The sequence below is a fragment of the Oryza glaberrima genome, chromosome 10, assembly GCF_000147395.1.
Source record: "Oryza glaberrima chromosome 10, OglaRS2, whole genome shotgun sequence".
Taxonomy (NCBI): Eukaryota; Viridiplantae; Streptophyta; class Magnoliopsida; order Poales; family Poaceae; genus Oryza; species Oryza glaberrima.
In genome coordinates, this window is record NC_068335.1 from 14,026,124 (window position 1) to 14,041,255 (window position 15,132).

General features: G+C 46.6%; 1 protein-coding gene across 1 annotated transcript; it reads right to left on the reverse strand.

The window, feature by feature from the left end:
• Positions 1-5,391, reverse strand: LOC127752622 (carbon catabolite repressor protein 4 homolog 1-like). Its single transcript, XM_052278032.1, has 13 exons — positions 5,184-5,391; positions 4,749-5,083; positions 3,051-3,807; positions 2,617-2,703; positions 2,449-2,532; positions 2,281-2,367; positions 2,107-2,193; positions 1,575-1,628; positions 1,403-1,494; positions 1,200-1,314; positions 968-1,118; positions 679-832; positions 1-308 (listed from the first exon to the last, which is right to left on the reverse strand). The coding sequence occupies exons 2-12, from the start codon at positions 4,904-4,906 to the stop codon at positions 687-689; spliced, it is 1,818 nt and encodes a 605-aa protein (XP_052133992.1). The 5' UTR covers positions 4,907-5,083; positions 5,184-5,391; the 3' UTR covers positions 1-308; positions 679-686.
• Between the last annotated feature and the right edge of the window lie 9,741 nt (positions 5,392-15,132).

Sequence of the window (15,132 nt, forward strand, 5' to 3'; positions counted from 1 at the left end):
TTGAAAATTTGAAATGGCCTAGCCATGATGGCATCTGAATCTGTCATAAAAATGTTTCTCTCTCTCAGGAGATCTTTCCTTCTATAGAAAGTGATATTACAATGGGGCCGCTTAAAAACATCATGAGTTGGAAATGTAAGAGGTAATCAACATTACAAGCCTCCCTTTCATGAGGCCACTACCCTAAGCCTGCTGGTGCTGGTGGTCCTTCCCCGAGGATCCGCTTACGTCCATCCCTCCTCAAGTCCCACACACCGTGGAAGAATGTTCCACCGCATGGGTGCTGAAGTTAACCGTCTATTCGCGACCTGAAGAAAGTCAGTCAGCTTGGAACATCAAATGAAGAAAGGGTGTCGTGTGTTGCGCATAATAGACAAGATCCACTACATGTTATGTTACTTTTCACCAAGATGAAATGAGGTGATGGACAACAACAAACATGACTAGAATGACGATTTCTGCGTACTTTCAGATGAGTTATTGTGCAAAAAACAATTTTCTTAGCTTTAATTGTTACAAATGTAAACCACTGGAATTTAAAGGTATTTGCACATGTGGCACTTTGACAGCGAAGCAGGCACCAAATCTTACTTGAGCCATGTGCTGTTTGCACTAGCAAAATCAGAGCACCGCAGTCCTACAGTACAATTAAAATGTGGTTATGCCCTTATGACATACCTAAGGTGTCACCGTCTGATTCTAGGCTTGCACCGGAATTCTGCCAAGAGTGCTATATGATCCGAAGACCATTCAGGAGAAGGAAGGGCCGTGTCTTTTCTTAAACTTTCCTCATCCAAAAGTTCCAACAACGACTCCACTGACAATGAATCCGCTGAAATACGAAAGCAAGTGTGGGCCATCATTAAATGTTTCATGACACTAGCTGTGTAATCCTTAAAAGATGTTTACTGAAGCTACAAAATTATAATATCAAAGCATACAGATATAAACTGGTCCAGGAACTGACCTGTGTAAAATATGTAATCAACCGTTCCAGTGAAATCTCGTGTGCAGTTTGTGAAAAGTGGTTCATTTGTTGCAGGGTCCATCCTCCTCCGCTGGTGCTCCAAATCATAGCCGACACCGACCATTCTTGCAAATGAAGAATATGCACTCACCTACAAACAAGCAAGACCCTTGGTAACAGTTCTTTGATCATGGGATAAAAGGGATCACCAGACCAATATATTTTACTGTACCAGAGGAAGCTGATGGGTTAACTTGCTCGCAGGGCGTAAAATTCCAAGGGGATCTATGGCCAGATCTGGATGCAATTGATCAACTTTGCCCATAGCAAGAAGTCCATGTGGAGAACTGAAAGCATAATTGAGTACTTAGAAGTCCATGGTTTCAAAATAATTTTACCAAATAAATACTACAGTGATAGCATATTTATACACACCTCCCAGGGACTGAATTGAAATCCCCACAGACCAACATTGGAATGTCCGCACTAACAGCTATTTTTTCCAACCCTTTTAGGAGAGTTTGAACCTGCAAAAGCCATACAGTGTCAATCTGAAATTCTAAGATGTTACACAAAACTAGCATAAAGAAAATGTGATGGCACAGACCTCCCACAGCTTCACATCTTTGAGGTCTTGATGGACATTTACGTGTGTATTTGCCTGCAGAGTGAGAACAGTTGAAAAAGTGATGAGACCTGTGACCCCCATGACGCCATAATGCATCAAGTCAAGACTGTTTATCGGTATGAAGAATTGTATAAAACCCCCAACCCCCATTCCCCCACCAAAAAAAAAGTCAATTAAAGATAGGTCACCCTGACAAACATGTAATACTAAAGCCATGCATCAAGATTCAGAGATGTGGATGCATCTTAATTTCATGTAAACCTTGCATAGTTCTCCCAAGGCATATCTTTTGGATGGGCCTCAATCCCAGTCCATCCACATGTAAGCCATGAAAAGTGAACTGAAATCCCATACATGCATATATGGACTGGGCTTTCGGATTTCGACACATCCAAACGAGGCCTGAATGAGTCCAAATCCGTTGTCCAAAGAAAACATTTAACTGATCCCTTCAGAATGCTGCTAACAATTATCATCTAAGTGCTTCTCTGAAGCAGAGTTGTTGACATACCACACAAAGAAGCTGCCTTTTGCCAGGATTGTCAGTTCCATGGTTGCCGAATTTAGCTTCTAAAACCGCAATCAGTGCAACATTATCCTTCAATGAAAACAGAACCAGCAATAATGAAAAGTCAGCAATGGAATAAATTAGCATGCAATATCCTCTTCTATTAATTTATCATACCTTAATCAATCGACTCAAAGCAACTCTTCTTTGGGTAGAGGGAATAATTGCGTCTGTCAATGATTGTGCAGCCTTATTGAACTCAACCTGAACAACCAGGTACAAGAAATATTAGATAGCTGCAGCCTGCAGATTAGCATACCACTCTCAAATCTGCAGTGGCCGTACCTCATATTTTTTAACGTGTGAAAATTTGTCTCTACGGAAAAAGGTGGCACAGCCATCGATGGCATGAGGAGCTCCAGTATATACCTTTAAAAACATGAAGCAGAATCAAATAAGAAATTGAAGCGTATAAATGCGTATTATAATAGAACCAGATGCAGTCAAATATACCTCTGTTGTCCTTTTCTTGTAAAGTGCCTGATATCCATGTTTATCAAGCTCGGGTGAAAAAAAATCTTCAAAGTGGTTCAGTTGTACCTGAAAACAGTAGGATTCAACTTAATTTTATGAAGGTAGATTACTTATGGATTCAATTTCACAAAGAAGTCAACCTACAATACTATTTTAGGGCAGTTTTGTTTCTTAGCATTTTTATTATATGAATTCAGTTCAAAATGATGAGACCAATCAAGTATTATTAGAGCATAATATGACAAGAAGCTTCAGAAAACTCTAGGTAAGTGTGGAAAATTTGCATCAGTTGAAACAGCAGCCCAACCACCATAATCTAGCATAGCATTCAATTAACTGTAACTGTGTGGGGGAAATAATAGAACAAATCACCAAAAAAGTTAATAGGGAAATTTAGTTGATATATATGATACCTCCTGAAGACAGATGATATCAGCATGATAACCAATAATCTCACGCATCAAGTTCTGTCTTCTGTATGTCCAAGAAAGTGCCCATGTTGGGCAGTAGCTATACGCGTCACTTGTAGCATATGCATCAGCAAGAATATTGTAGGACAGCACTGAGAATGTCCCGAAAGATGTTTGGCTGTCCAAATCTAAGTGACTCAAAACATCTCCATTCACTTGGATAAGGCGACGTGGAGTTGGAGTTGGTGCTGGAATCACACGGGATGTCATAATTGAAGTTGGAGGTCCAACAGGTACCTTTTTTTCAGCATCCACAGACACGCATTCAAATCTTAGAACATGTCCAATATCATCAGCAGTTGGTGTATATGTCCGTGTGCGCCCCACTTCATACCAAGTTTCACCCGAGTTCTTATCAGTGCCTGAAGGATATAAAGGCACGGGGCCATTATTCAAACCAGGACTCTGTCCAAGATTTGATATCGATCCAGAACCAGTAGTACTAAGAACCCCAGAACCAGTGCTACCAAATCTGCCAAATAGCTCCTCTTCTTCAGCTCCATTTTCGTTTAATGCACTACTAGCTCGCTCATGCAAGACCCTATGGTGCTGCCATGCATCAGAGAAGCACTTAGCAGAACAATGGTAGCTCTTAGCAACAGGTATTTTTGACTTGACGCAACCAAGGCACTGAATTGTTGCTTGTTCCATTGGATGTACACTGCAGATTGCGACTTTTCGATCACTTTGTATACGGTACCTTCAAGGAGTAAATCAAAACATTATAACCAAATCCCATTGGAACTGGAAGTGTTGAAACCAACAAAGGCCACCTAAAGAGCTAGTGTTTTGCATTATCAGCTCACAGAAACTAGCTATAAGCATCGTGTACATCAGTGCTATTTGCACATCTTGAGCATATAAAATCATGTTTATTATCAGCGTAATGGATCCAATTCTACAACAACTCAACAGACAATGAGGAGAAACTGATAGAACTCATAGAACAGGGCCTCTCAATAGGAACTATAGGATGATCCAACAGAACACCATAAAGTGTGTTATATACCTATTCCATCGAAGATGGATACTACTAACATTCTTGCACGACAACATTTCTCAAGCCATCATAACATACCCCATATCAAAAATACTTGCTACTGTCCCATAGTTCTAATAACACTTGTTTTATCATCAGAAACCACCCAATTAATGGCACTTTTCAATGAATCACTCATGATAGCAATTAATATTAGCTAAACTGTGCTTCCTGATATGTCATAATGCAATTTGAAAAACATGTACCAAACGGTTCAATTCATATGCATCAAACTATGTTTCCAACTCAGCAGTATAGATGTTTCCGCATCTAAATTTTACAATCTCTAAGGCTCCATTTTTCAGACAAAACAAACGATAAGCTTATTAGACCATTTAATCTGAATACATCCAACTATGCTTCATTTATGAAGGAGTTGAGCCAATAAATGAGCATTCCCCAAACTTTAACAACTATATAAGCACATAGAAATCTGCCTGACCAAAGCTACGAAAATTCCCCTTGCTTGGTCAAAGTTTAGTGCCCAACATTCAGCAATAAGTTTAGTGCGCAACATTTAGCAATCAAGCAAGCAGAAGTACACAATCCACAGCTCTCATCTGATTCAACTAAGATTTTCAGAGTCTCGAGGAGTTACTCACCATCTGTACCGCATGAAGTAGCCATCCGCGGGGGCGGCCTCCGGGACATCGTCGGTGGAGACGACGCCGGTGGGCAGCCGCAGCAGCACGTAGGGCGTGATCTCGCAGCCCACGATCGGGATCTCCGAGGGCAGGTGCACCCGCACCACGCTCAGCATCCTCCCCTCCGCTGCTCTCCTCCTCTTCTCCCCAGCTCCGGCACCACCACCACCACCACCGCCTCCGCCTCCCTCCGCTCACAGACGCAAGCGCTAGATCCCCCACCGCCAGGCGGATCCGCCATCACCTGCGCGCCGCCAGCGTTGCCTCCCCCGCGCGATCCAAGCACGGTCTTCCTGCGGCGGAATGAATCACACACGCACACGGGTCAAGACTAGGATCCCCCGCCCGGGGCGAGCTCGCGGGGAGAGGGGGGGAAATGGGAGATCCACTCACCTGGTGGTGGGGGGTGGGGGGGTTGGAAGCTTCTGGAAGGTTCTGGAGACGCGGGGCGGGGCGGGGGAGCTTGCTAGGGTTTTGGGCGTAGAACTCGAACTCTATCTCGCTCTCGCTCTCTCCCCTCTTCCGTGTCCCGTGTCTTCCCGTGGTCGCGTCGCGGAATAATGCGAGGGGTTCTCGTTGGAATTTCGGTGTGCTTGGCCGTGACGCGGCTGGTGGTCGTCTCCTGTGTATTTGTAGATTCGAGAAAATTGGTATGGAGCACCGGCACGATGAGATAGGACCCTTCCAACTCATGAGTTTTTCTTTTCTTTTTTTTTTACTACCTCTATATTATGCGGAGGAATGCTACGTAGTGGTATCCCATTAAGATCAAATGATACCTCTAAAATATCACCTGATACCTTAATATCAGCCAATACATACCAAATATCAGACAATACCTTAGAGGTATCATCTTGTTCAGACGGTGTATTAGTTGATACCTACCAAATATCAAACGTATCATTATGATCGAATAGTCAGAATAGTTACGTAGCATTTCCCTGTTATATATGGAGGGAGTAGGTTTTTCTATGTGTAATCTAGTAAGTTGGTGGCACGGTACATAGTGTATAAGCGAAGTTGCTATTGATATTTTTTATTTTGAGGGCTGACCTAGGGTGTGTTTAGTTCATACCAAAATTAGAAGTTTGATTGAAATTGGAATGATGTGATGGAAAAGTTGGAAGTTTGTGTGAGTAGGAAAGTTTTGATGTGATGAAAAAGTTGAAAGTTTGAAGAAAAAGTTGGGAACTAAACCAGGCCATAGTGAATCGCTAGGGCTGTAATGAAAAACATGCGAGGCTCACAAGTCACTCAAGCTTGATGGGTGGCAGGCTCGACTTGAGCTCGGCTTGAGCTCAACACGAACTTTACCGAGCTAAAGCTCGTGAGCTTTACCGGGCTAAGCTCGAGCTTCTAACGAGCTTGATTCTATAAGACTTTTATTATTTATCTACGATAGTTAAGCTAATAGATCATACCTATCTATATCTATACCTAATAAAAAATAGCAATGTTTTTGTTTTTCCGAATGTCGTCCTCATCTGATTCGATCCGCTAGCACACAGGGTGCCTCCAGCCACTGCGCGGGCCAAACCCTACCGCCGCCACCATGTTGATCTGTCTTAAGTCGATTCCCCGCTCCTCCCTCATCATTTGTCCCATGATTTCCCTTCAGTTTGGCCTTAATTCACCGAATTTAATCTCCAATTAACAGTCGGCAATGATAGGCGGTCGACGAGCTTCTAGGCTGTTTTTATCTCCAATTTTGCGGATTGTTCCGATTTTGGAAAAAACGGAAAGAGGAGATTGAGTGGCTAAGAAGCTCTCAACCAATTTTGAGAGATCAACAAATATCCAGACGGATTTGGTGGGGAGGATCGGTTCCGGAATCATACGGGTACGACACTATCAAAGACACCAGTTTGGTTGTGCTAGCTGGGCCTATGGCTCCACTTGTAGGTTGGGCCGAAGGGAGGCAGGCTGAGCGGAGGGAGGTAACGAACTGGGCTGGGTTAAAAGGAATGAAGAAATTGGCTTTTTCCCAAAACCAAGAAAATATTTCGTTAACGTTTTCAATTATAATGTATAGCGATCCTAATATTTTAATTTGTTACTCGACTCTTAATAGTTATTGTACCATAAAAAACACATTTACCCGTTGCCGCACTGACAGTTTCCTAGTCAGATATATATACGCAAAGAAACTAATATGTGATGGTGCAGGGAGATAGCATGTATAATTCATGTATAATTTAGTTACTACCAACAAGAACTCAGGAATTGTGTAGTGTATACGGACCTAGACGAAAAGCTCGTGGCTTGGGTTCAGCTCAGTTCATTGAGTTTTCTAAACGAGTTGAGCTGATGTTTCAATGGGTTTAAAATATCGAGTCTACTTGAGATGTTTTGCGAGCTGCTCACGAGTTGATTGAGCTAAGGGCAAGCAGCCCTAGCCAACATCGAGTAATTAACAGAGCATGCATTTTATTTGTAAACGACAAAACATTTTTACAAAGTAGGTTCAACCTGTTCAAGGAGAAATATGTGACTTTGTCTGGCATCTTCGATTAATCTCTTGAACTCTTTTCCGGTCTTCTGAGATTGTGGATTCTAACACGTTGGCACGCAAAACGAGAAAAAACTCTAATAAAAGCGAAATAAAACCGTATATAAAAATAAACAAACATGTAGATCTTGAATTTAAATGAATCTTGCAAGTTGAATGATCTATTTTAAAGTTTACATGAATTAGTTATTAATTTCAAAAGTGCTGAGACAAGGATATATCGATTTATGATGCAATAAATGAAACTTATTGCATCAGCCGTGGCGAAGCCGGTGACGATAGTGACAAGTGGGTCCCAAGCATCAACAACTGGAAGATGGTTGTCCATCGTGAACCCGGTCCACCGGGAGGATTGGCAGGGACGAACGGCTAGGATCGACCAAGGCCGATTGACGGTCGGGATCGGACGGCGCCTGGTGAGCACAGGATGGCCACACGGACGACCGTGATTTGTCGAAGAGCAGATCAGACGACGGAGAAGAAAGGATGCTCGATTAGCAAAGCCCCAGAATCCTTGCTTCCTTCTGATCCTACCCATGAGGCACGCGCAATATACTCCATCCGTTTCAAAATGTTTGACACCGTTTACCTTTTAGTACGTGTTTGACAATTCGTCTTATTAAAAAAATTTAAGTAATTATTTATTCTTTTTATATCATTTGATTCATTGTTAAATATACTTTCATGTACACATATAGTTTTACATATTTCATAAATTTTTTAAATAAGAAGAACGGTCAAATATGTACTAAAAAGTCAACGGTGTCAAACATTTTGAAACGGAGGGAGTATCATACCAGTGCATATGTTTGTGTGTGCCGCTAGCAAGCTGGCAATTGCTATCGACTTCTTCCTTCCTCATCTTGAAGTAGTCATTAACAACAATAGTCTCTCTATCTACTACCCTACCCTGCCATGATGCCCAAAGTAAAGAAGGAAAGAGCCTGATTGGAAGGACTGTAATGTAATTGGCCCCAAACCGGGGTTAGAAATACATGACCTTAAGAATTTTCTGACCTTGGGCTCAAAAGAGTGATTGGATAAACTGTATTTCGGCCCAATCCAATGGAAAAAGAATATGGCCCTTTGAGATCACGTTTTCTTTTTTCTTTCTTTCTTTGGCCCTTTGAGATCACCTTCTTTTTTTTTTTCGGGCACAGGCTCGCGGTCTCTTGGCTCGAGCTCTCAGTCACCTCTCGAATCTCGATCGTATCAAGCGTACATATGCTTTGACATGCTGCTTGCCACCGCCACTGGCGCCATCAATGTTAGAGCAAGTTTTATAGTATAGTCAACTACTAGCTCCAATTCAGCTATAGCCAATCTAATGGCTATTTTATACAATAATTGCTTACTATACTATTGGTATATGGTCACACCTGTCATATACACATTACGTATTAGAGTCCGTATTACAACTGGCTACAGATCTGTAGCCCGCTATTATTCTCTATCATTTTTATTTTATTAAAATATATTTATAGTTGGCTAATAGTCTACTATTATATCTGCTCTTAGTCTTCTGCCCACCACCATATAATGCATCACCACCGGAACCGCCGCGACATGTAGTGCAATTCTGATTACCGCCGTCATGGTTGTAGCATCCCAATTTTCACCGCCATCTATATTCACCGGGCCAAAGTCGATCTATGTCACTATCGCCGTTGAGGATGACTTATCTGAGCCGCGCACTAGCCACTACAAGGCACCCTCGATCTAGCGGTTCAAGGTGAGACGAGCGGTTAGGCCGTGCAACGATTGATCGTGTTTCATTAGGAATACTAGTTGATACCCCGCGCTTTGCTGCAGGATACATGGATGAATCCATGCTATACATTATAAAAAGGAAAAAATAGTAATTACACCTCCCGAACAATCGTAGTTGACCGAATTACCCTCTAAACCACAAAACCGGACATTCCTCACCCCCAACTATGCAAACCGGACGAATTACCCCCCTGACGGTGCGGCACGTACGGCATGGCGGCGCGCACGCACGTGGTCGGGGGCCGGAGGCGGTGGCGAGGATGGCGGCGTGGCCGAGACGCGCACGGGAGTGAGGATGGTGGCACGCACGCGGACGGGGGCCGGAGGTGGCGGCGAGGACGGCGGTGTGGCCGAGACGCGCACGGCGGCACGCATGGTGCGGCGGCACACACGCATGCGGACAGGCCCGGAGGCGGCGGCGCAGCGCTTTGAGGATCTCCTCCCTGGACTCCAAAGCTCGTGCCGTCGTGGTCACCGGTGGTTTCAGGTTGGGCATCATGGCCTCCCAATATGCATCGCGCTGCCCAACAACATGAAAAAACGATCATGCAAGCAGTCAGGCCACCTCACTGAGACATTATATCGAACACTAGGCGTGCGTCACCAGTAAAACGAGCCAGCGATGCCGAGCCGAGCAGACCAATATGCGGGGAGCATGGCTGAGAGGACATCGCCTTCCCAGAGGTGGAGTTGTCAGTCGTCGGGCCATGTGATGGTGAGCTCCTGCGGCGACAGCACCGATCCAATGGAGGGGAAGGTGAAAGGAAGGAAGGGAAAGCACAGCCCGGAGATCGAGGTAGCCAGGGAGGTCGACGGAGCGCGCGGGGCGGAGGGAGGTCGATGGAGCGCGCGGGGCAAACCACCGTCCTCGCCGCCGCCTCCGGCCCCCGGCCGCGTGCGTGCGCGCCGCCGCGCCGTGCGTGCTGCCGTCCTCGCCGCTGTGCGCGTGAGAGAGAGGAAGAGTGAGAGAGAAGACAGAGAGTGAGAGAGAGAAGAGAGTGGGTCCTACATTTTTTTAATCAATAAAATGCTGACTGAACTGCCACGCGTACACCACGTAGACCAAAACCACCGCGGATTGAGTCAAGGGGGTAATTCGTCCGGTTTGCATAGTTGGGAGTCAGGAATGTTCGGATTTGTGGTTTAGGGGGTAATTCGGTCGACCGCGATAGTTCGGGTGGGGGGGGTAATTCGTACTTTTTCCTTATAAAAATGATAGATTTATATGTTTAAATAATGTGAAAACGATGTGAACATAATGATTTGACATTGCTTGCATACTGAGTTTAAAAAATACAACAAAATTATAAAATGATATGTCATATTTATATGATATTTAAAATACTCTAGATAATAATTGCTAGTGCATGATGATGTGGCGCACATGCATATTAAGTTTTAGTAGTTAGTACACGTCAACTTTATAATAAAATAGGATATGATACAAAATAGGATATGATACATGGTGGCTCCAGCGCTTACCATAGAGTTTGCACCATCGCGGCAAGAAGCACTTAATGGCCTTTCTTGAGCGCATTAGTTTTATGTTTGATTTGCAATTTTCTGTGAGAAAAGAGCTGAAGTGATCTGAGAAAGAAATGTTTCTCATCTTGTTGATCTTGTTTATTTGTTCTGAGAGGAACGTGTAAATTAAATCACACAATAGACTTAACGTACAAATGTACGATGGGTTTGATCACTAGGAAATTGGGGTAATGGAAACATATAGGTGTATTATCTTTGGAAAAAGTACGAATTACCCCCCTCCCGAACTATCGTGGTCAACCAAATTACCCCCTAACCCGAAAACCAAACATCGTTCACCCTCAACTTTCAATACCGGACAAATTACCTCCCTCGACCCAATCCAGAGTGGTTTTGTCCTACGTGGCGTACGCGTGGCAATCCAGTCAGCATTTTATTTATTAAAAAAATGTGGGATCCACCTGTCATACTCCTCTTCCTCTTTTCCTCTCTCTCGCATACGGCAGCAATGGGTGTGGCGTGCGGCGGGCGTGACGGGGGCGTGGCGGCCGGCGGCGATGGCGGGGGCACAGGGGGCGACGGCCGGAAGGCCACTACGGGCGGTGAGCATGGCGGATCTCCACCGGCGCCTCTTCTCCTGCCGCTCGCCAGCAGATCTCTGGTCGACGCGAGATGGCGCGCCGCGCGCATGCCGGCATGGGGACAGGGGAGGGCGGTCAGCGTGGACGGCGGTTCTCTTCTCCATCCTGCTCCGAGTCGGAGTCGCCGAGCGGGGACGGACCAGGCGGAGGTGGTGGAAGCGGAGCTCGCCCGGGCGGTCGGCTGAGGCAGAGCTCGCGGAGTCGGAGACGGACCGAGAGGTCGGCGATGGAGGCGGAGGCCGTCGCGTGGCTGCCTCCTCGCGGACCTTCGCCTCTCCACCAGCGCCACAATGGCGAGCGCCGCCGCCCGCCTCTCCACCATGGCCGCCGCTATGCGTGCCGACCGCCGGCCTGCTCCCTGCATTTCCTCCACCTCCCCATCCACCTCTACTCACCCCCATTCCCTTTACCTCCCTTCGCTGACGCTTCCGGCTGTCGCCCGCCTCTCCGCCATGGCCGTCGTGCGCGCCGACCTCTCCCTCCCTGCGTGCCGCCGTGCACTTCGACCGCCGGCTCGCCCCCGCGCGCCGGTGCCCACCGCCCGTCCCCGTGCCATGCCATGCGTGCCGGCGTGCGCGCCGCTGCCAGTGACTGACCGAGAGAGAGATAGATAGAGGAAGAGAGAAAGAGGGGGTATGACATGTGAGTCCCACCATTTTTTAAAAAATAAAATGCTGACCGGATTGCCACGTAGGACAAAACCGCTCTGGGTTGGGTCGAGGGGGTAATTCGGTCGAACACGATAGTTCGGGGGGTGGGGGGGGGTAATTCGTACCTTTTCCTTTATCTTTATCTTTAGTACCAACGTGTCCATGCGGGGCAATGGGATTTAGAGCAATACGAACAACTTGTCTATCAAATCTTCTCGTCGGAATAATGGTTCTTTTTATAGTTTAGGTTGGTTTTGAAACAGTGTGATTTTTGTGTGGGGAAGTACGATTGGGAGAGGAGGACGACAATTTACATTTTGAGTGATGTACACGGCATTCTTTAAACTTGTGCGAGTGTATCATCCAGGTTCTTGAACTCCCAAAATACATATTTAGGTCTCCGAATTTGTTTTAGGTGTCATGCCATGTCAGCACATGGAGCGAGTTGGAGCCCGTTTAGACCTATATGCCACGTTGGCATGCCACGTGGGCAAAAGTAACGAATAGTTAAGGAACCACCACTTAAGAGGGAAAAAAGTATGTACAAATATAAGAAGGGCATTTTGATAATTGCCAAATCTAATAGTGGCAAATAGTTAAATTTCCCAGTCTCTTATACCCATTCGCTCATCTTCATTCACTAGTGGAGAAACCATCTTTGCCCGGTCGACCAAAAACCACAATAGTCTCGGATGCAGTAAAAACCGGGACTAAAGATGGTTTTTAGTCCCGGTTTATAAGTAGAACGAGACTACGTGATCTTTAGTCCTGGTTGGTGTTACCGATGATCTTTAGTCCCGGTTCACATGCTGTCAGGTGTTGTCAGGCCCCTCCAGGATCTTTAGTCGCGGTTGGAGTTACGAACCGGGAGTAAAGATCGGATCTTTAATCCCGGTTCGTAACACCAACCGGGACTAAAGATCACGTGATCTTTAGTCCCGGTTGGTGTTACGAACCGGAATTAAAGATCAAAATGCACTATATAAATTATCCTCTTTTTTCGTCCACTCTTTTCTCATCCACACCCACTCCTCTCTCCCTCCATCTCTAATCTTATCTCTTCCCTTCCTCCTTATCTCTTTTTCTTCTTATCCCTTCCCAACTCCCCTTCCCAACTCGATCCAGTGTGTGCAGCAGGAGGGGGTGGGCAGCCCGGCCAGCGGAGGGCAGTGCGGCGGCGGCCGGCACGGAGGGCCGCGTGGCGGCGGCGGCGGCCGGGGAGGAGGGGAGGCGGCGGCCGGCTCAGCCGGCCGGCGGCTTTGCTTCGTTTTTTTTCTTTTTTTTTCAAAGAATTTGTGATCCATGTGTAGATTGAAATGAAGAATTTGTGGTTCATTGTATGGATTGAGATGTATAATTTTTTTTTTGGAATCTCATTGTATGGATCTGAGATGTACATGATTTGTGTATGATTTGTATATTTGGGATGTTTCTTTGATTTGGGGTTTGATTTGGGATGTATAATCTGTAGTGTATATGATTGATTTGTGTATTTGGGATGGTACGCATCCCACCTAATTTGGGAGAAAATAAATTAGAGATTAAATAGTAAGTAAATGAAAAAAAACTATTGCCCACTCCCATCTTTAGTACCGGGACTAAAGATCGATCTTTAGTCCCGGGTATTTGAACCGGGACTAAAGATAGAGATCTTTAGTCCCGGATTCGTAGTCCCGGTTTGAAAACCGGGACTATAGGGGGGTTACGAACCGGGACTAAAAACGATTTCTCCACTAGTGATTGTTTGGATTTTCTAATTGACTCGTTCCTCTTCTTGATTACAAGAACTAATCAACTGATTGTAAGTTTTGATCTTATTTGGAAAGTTCTTGTGGCTTTCTGTGTGGATTTCTCTGTGTGCGCCTTCGAAGCCTCAATGAATCGAGAACAGTACTAGGGGAAAGAAAAAAGTTTGATTTTCCTTTCTTGTTCTTGTTGCTGCCGTTTCTTGTTGTTGCTGGTCGTGGCTTTGTTGAACGCGTTGCTGCCATCGCAGCTGCCGGGCGCCACCCTTGCAGACCACCGAGAAGCCGCTAGTGAAGCGGACTAGGGCGTGCGGCGACGGCGGCAGCCAAGAAGCGCAGATTTGGCCACTGACACCACTGTCGCGTTGGCCGTCGCCAGCCACCGACGCCCTCCTCCTCTCCCGCCTCGCCTTGCCAGCCTCCTCCCCACCCGCCGCGCAGAGAAGTGAGAGAGAGAGGAGGAAGGGAGAGAAGTGGGGGAAAGAGACAATGACGTTGCAGGTCTCACGTTGATTCAGCCGCCACGTCGGATAAAACCGAGGTCAAAACCACTAAAGGACCTAAAGCGTACGACCTTGTAAGTTGAGGGACGTCAAATATCCGGTTTTACGGTTGGAGAACAATTTTGTAACTCGATGACAAGTTGAGGGACCTTCGGCGTACTTTTTCCTTATCTTGGTCCCAAAGCTCCGTGTGATTCTGGCCCAATTAGTTGTGGAGTCATTTTTTCTTTTCATTTTGGGGATATCTCTACTACTTAAAAGTTCTGTAGTGGTGGCGGTGACTCCAACCTTGACAGACACGCGAAATATAGAACGTGGGATAGCCTAATCAAACGGCTCAGATCGCCTTTCTCTTCCTACGCATCCAGTGCACGCGTCTCCCTCGAATCTCGATCGCTCTCTCCTCTCCCCTACCCTCAACCCCCCGACCCACGCCGCCGCAACCCCCTCAACCGCCCGCATCCCCGATCCGTTCTCTCCCCCTTTCCTCCTTCCCCATCGTCGCTGCCGTCCTCCCTGGCACTCCCATCCCTTTCTCCTCCATGCCGCACCCCTCCCCATCGTCGCAGCCGCCCCGTCGCCCCTGCTTGCCTGCATCCACCACACCGCCTCCCTCCCCAGTCGAGACGGCGTCGCCTCCTCGCCCCCTCCGCAGCCAGATTGACACCGCGCCGTTCAATCCACCGCCTCAAGCACCATGCATCGTCGTCGTTGCAGGCATCGGCACGGGCGCGGGCACTGCCGATCCCGAGTCGAGACGACGTCGTCCGCTGCTGCTTCTCCACCACTGACGGTTGCCCTGCGTATATCCTCCCTATTATCGTGGTCCCCATCTGCTCCTAAATCCTGATCCACAAAAACAGTGGAGCGCCGTCGGCCTCTCTGCCTCCCTGCGACCACCAGTGGCATCTGCCCCGCCGTCGGCTCTTCCTCACCCGCGACTCGCCGACGATGGTGCTCCACAAACCATTCAGGCCGTCACTGGTCTCCGGAGCGCCCGAGGCCGACGTGTCTCGCACTCCCTATAATCTTGCTTTGC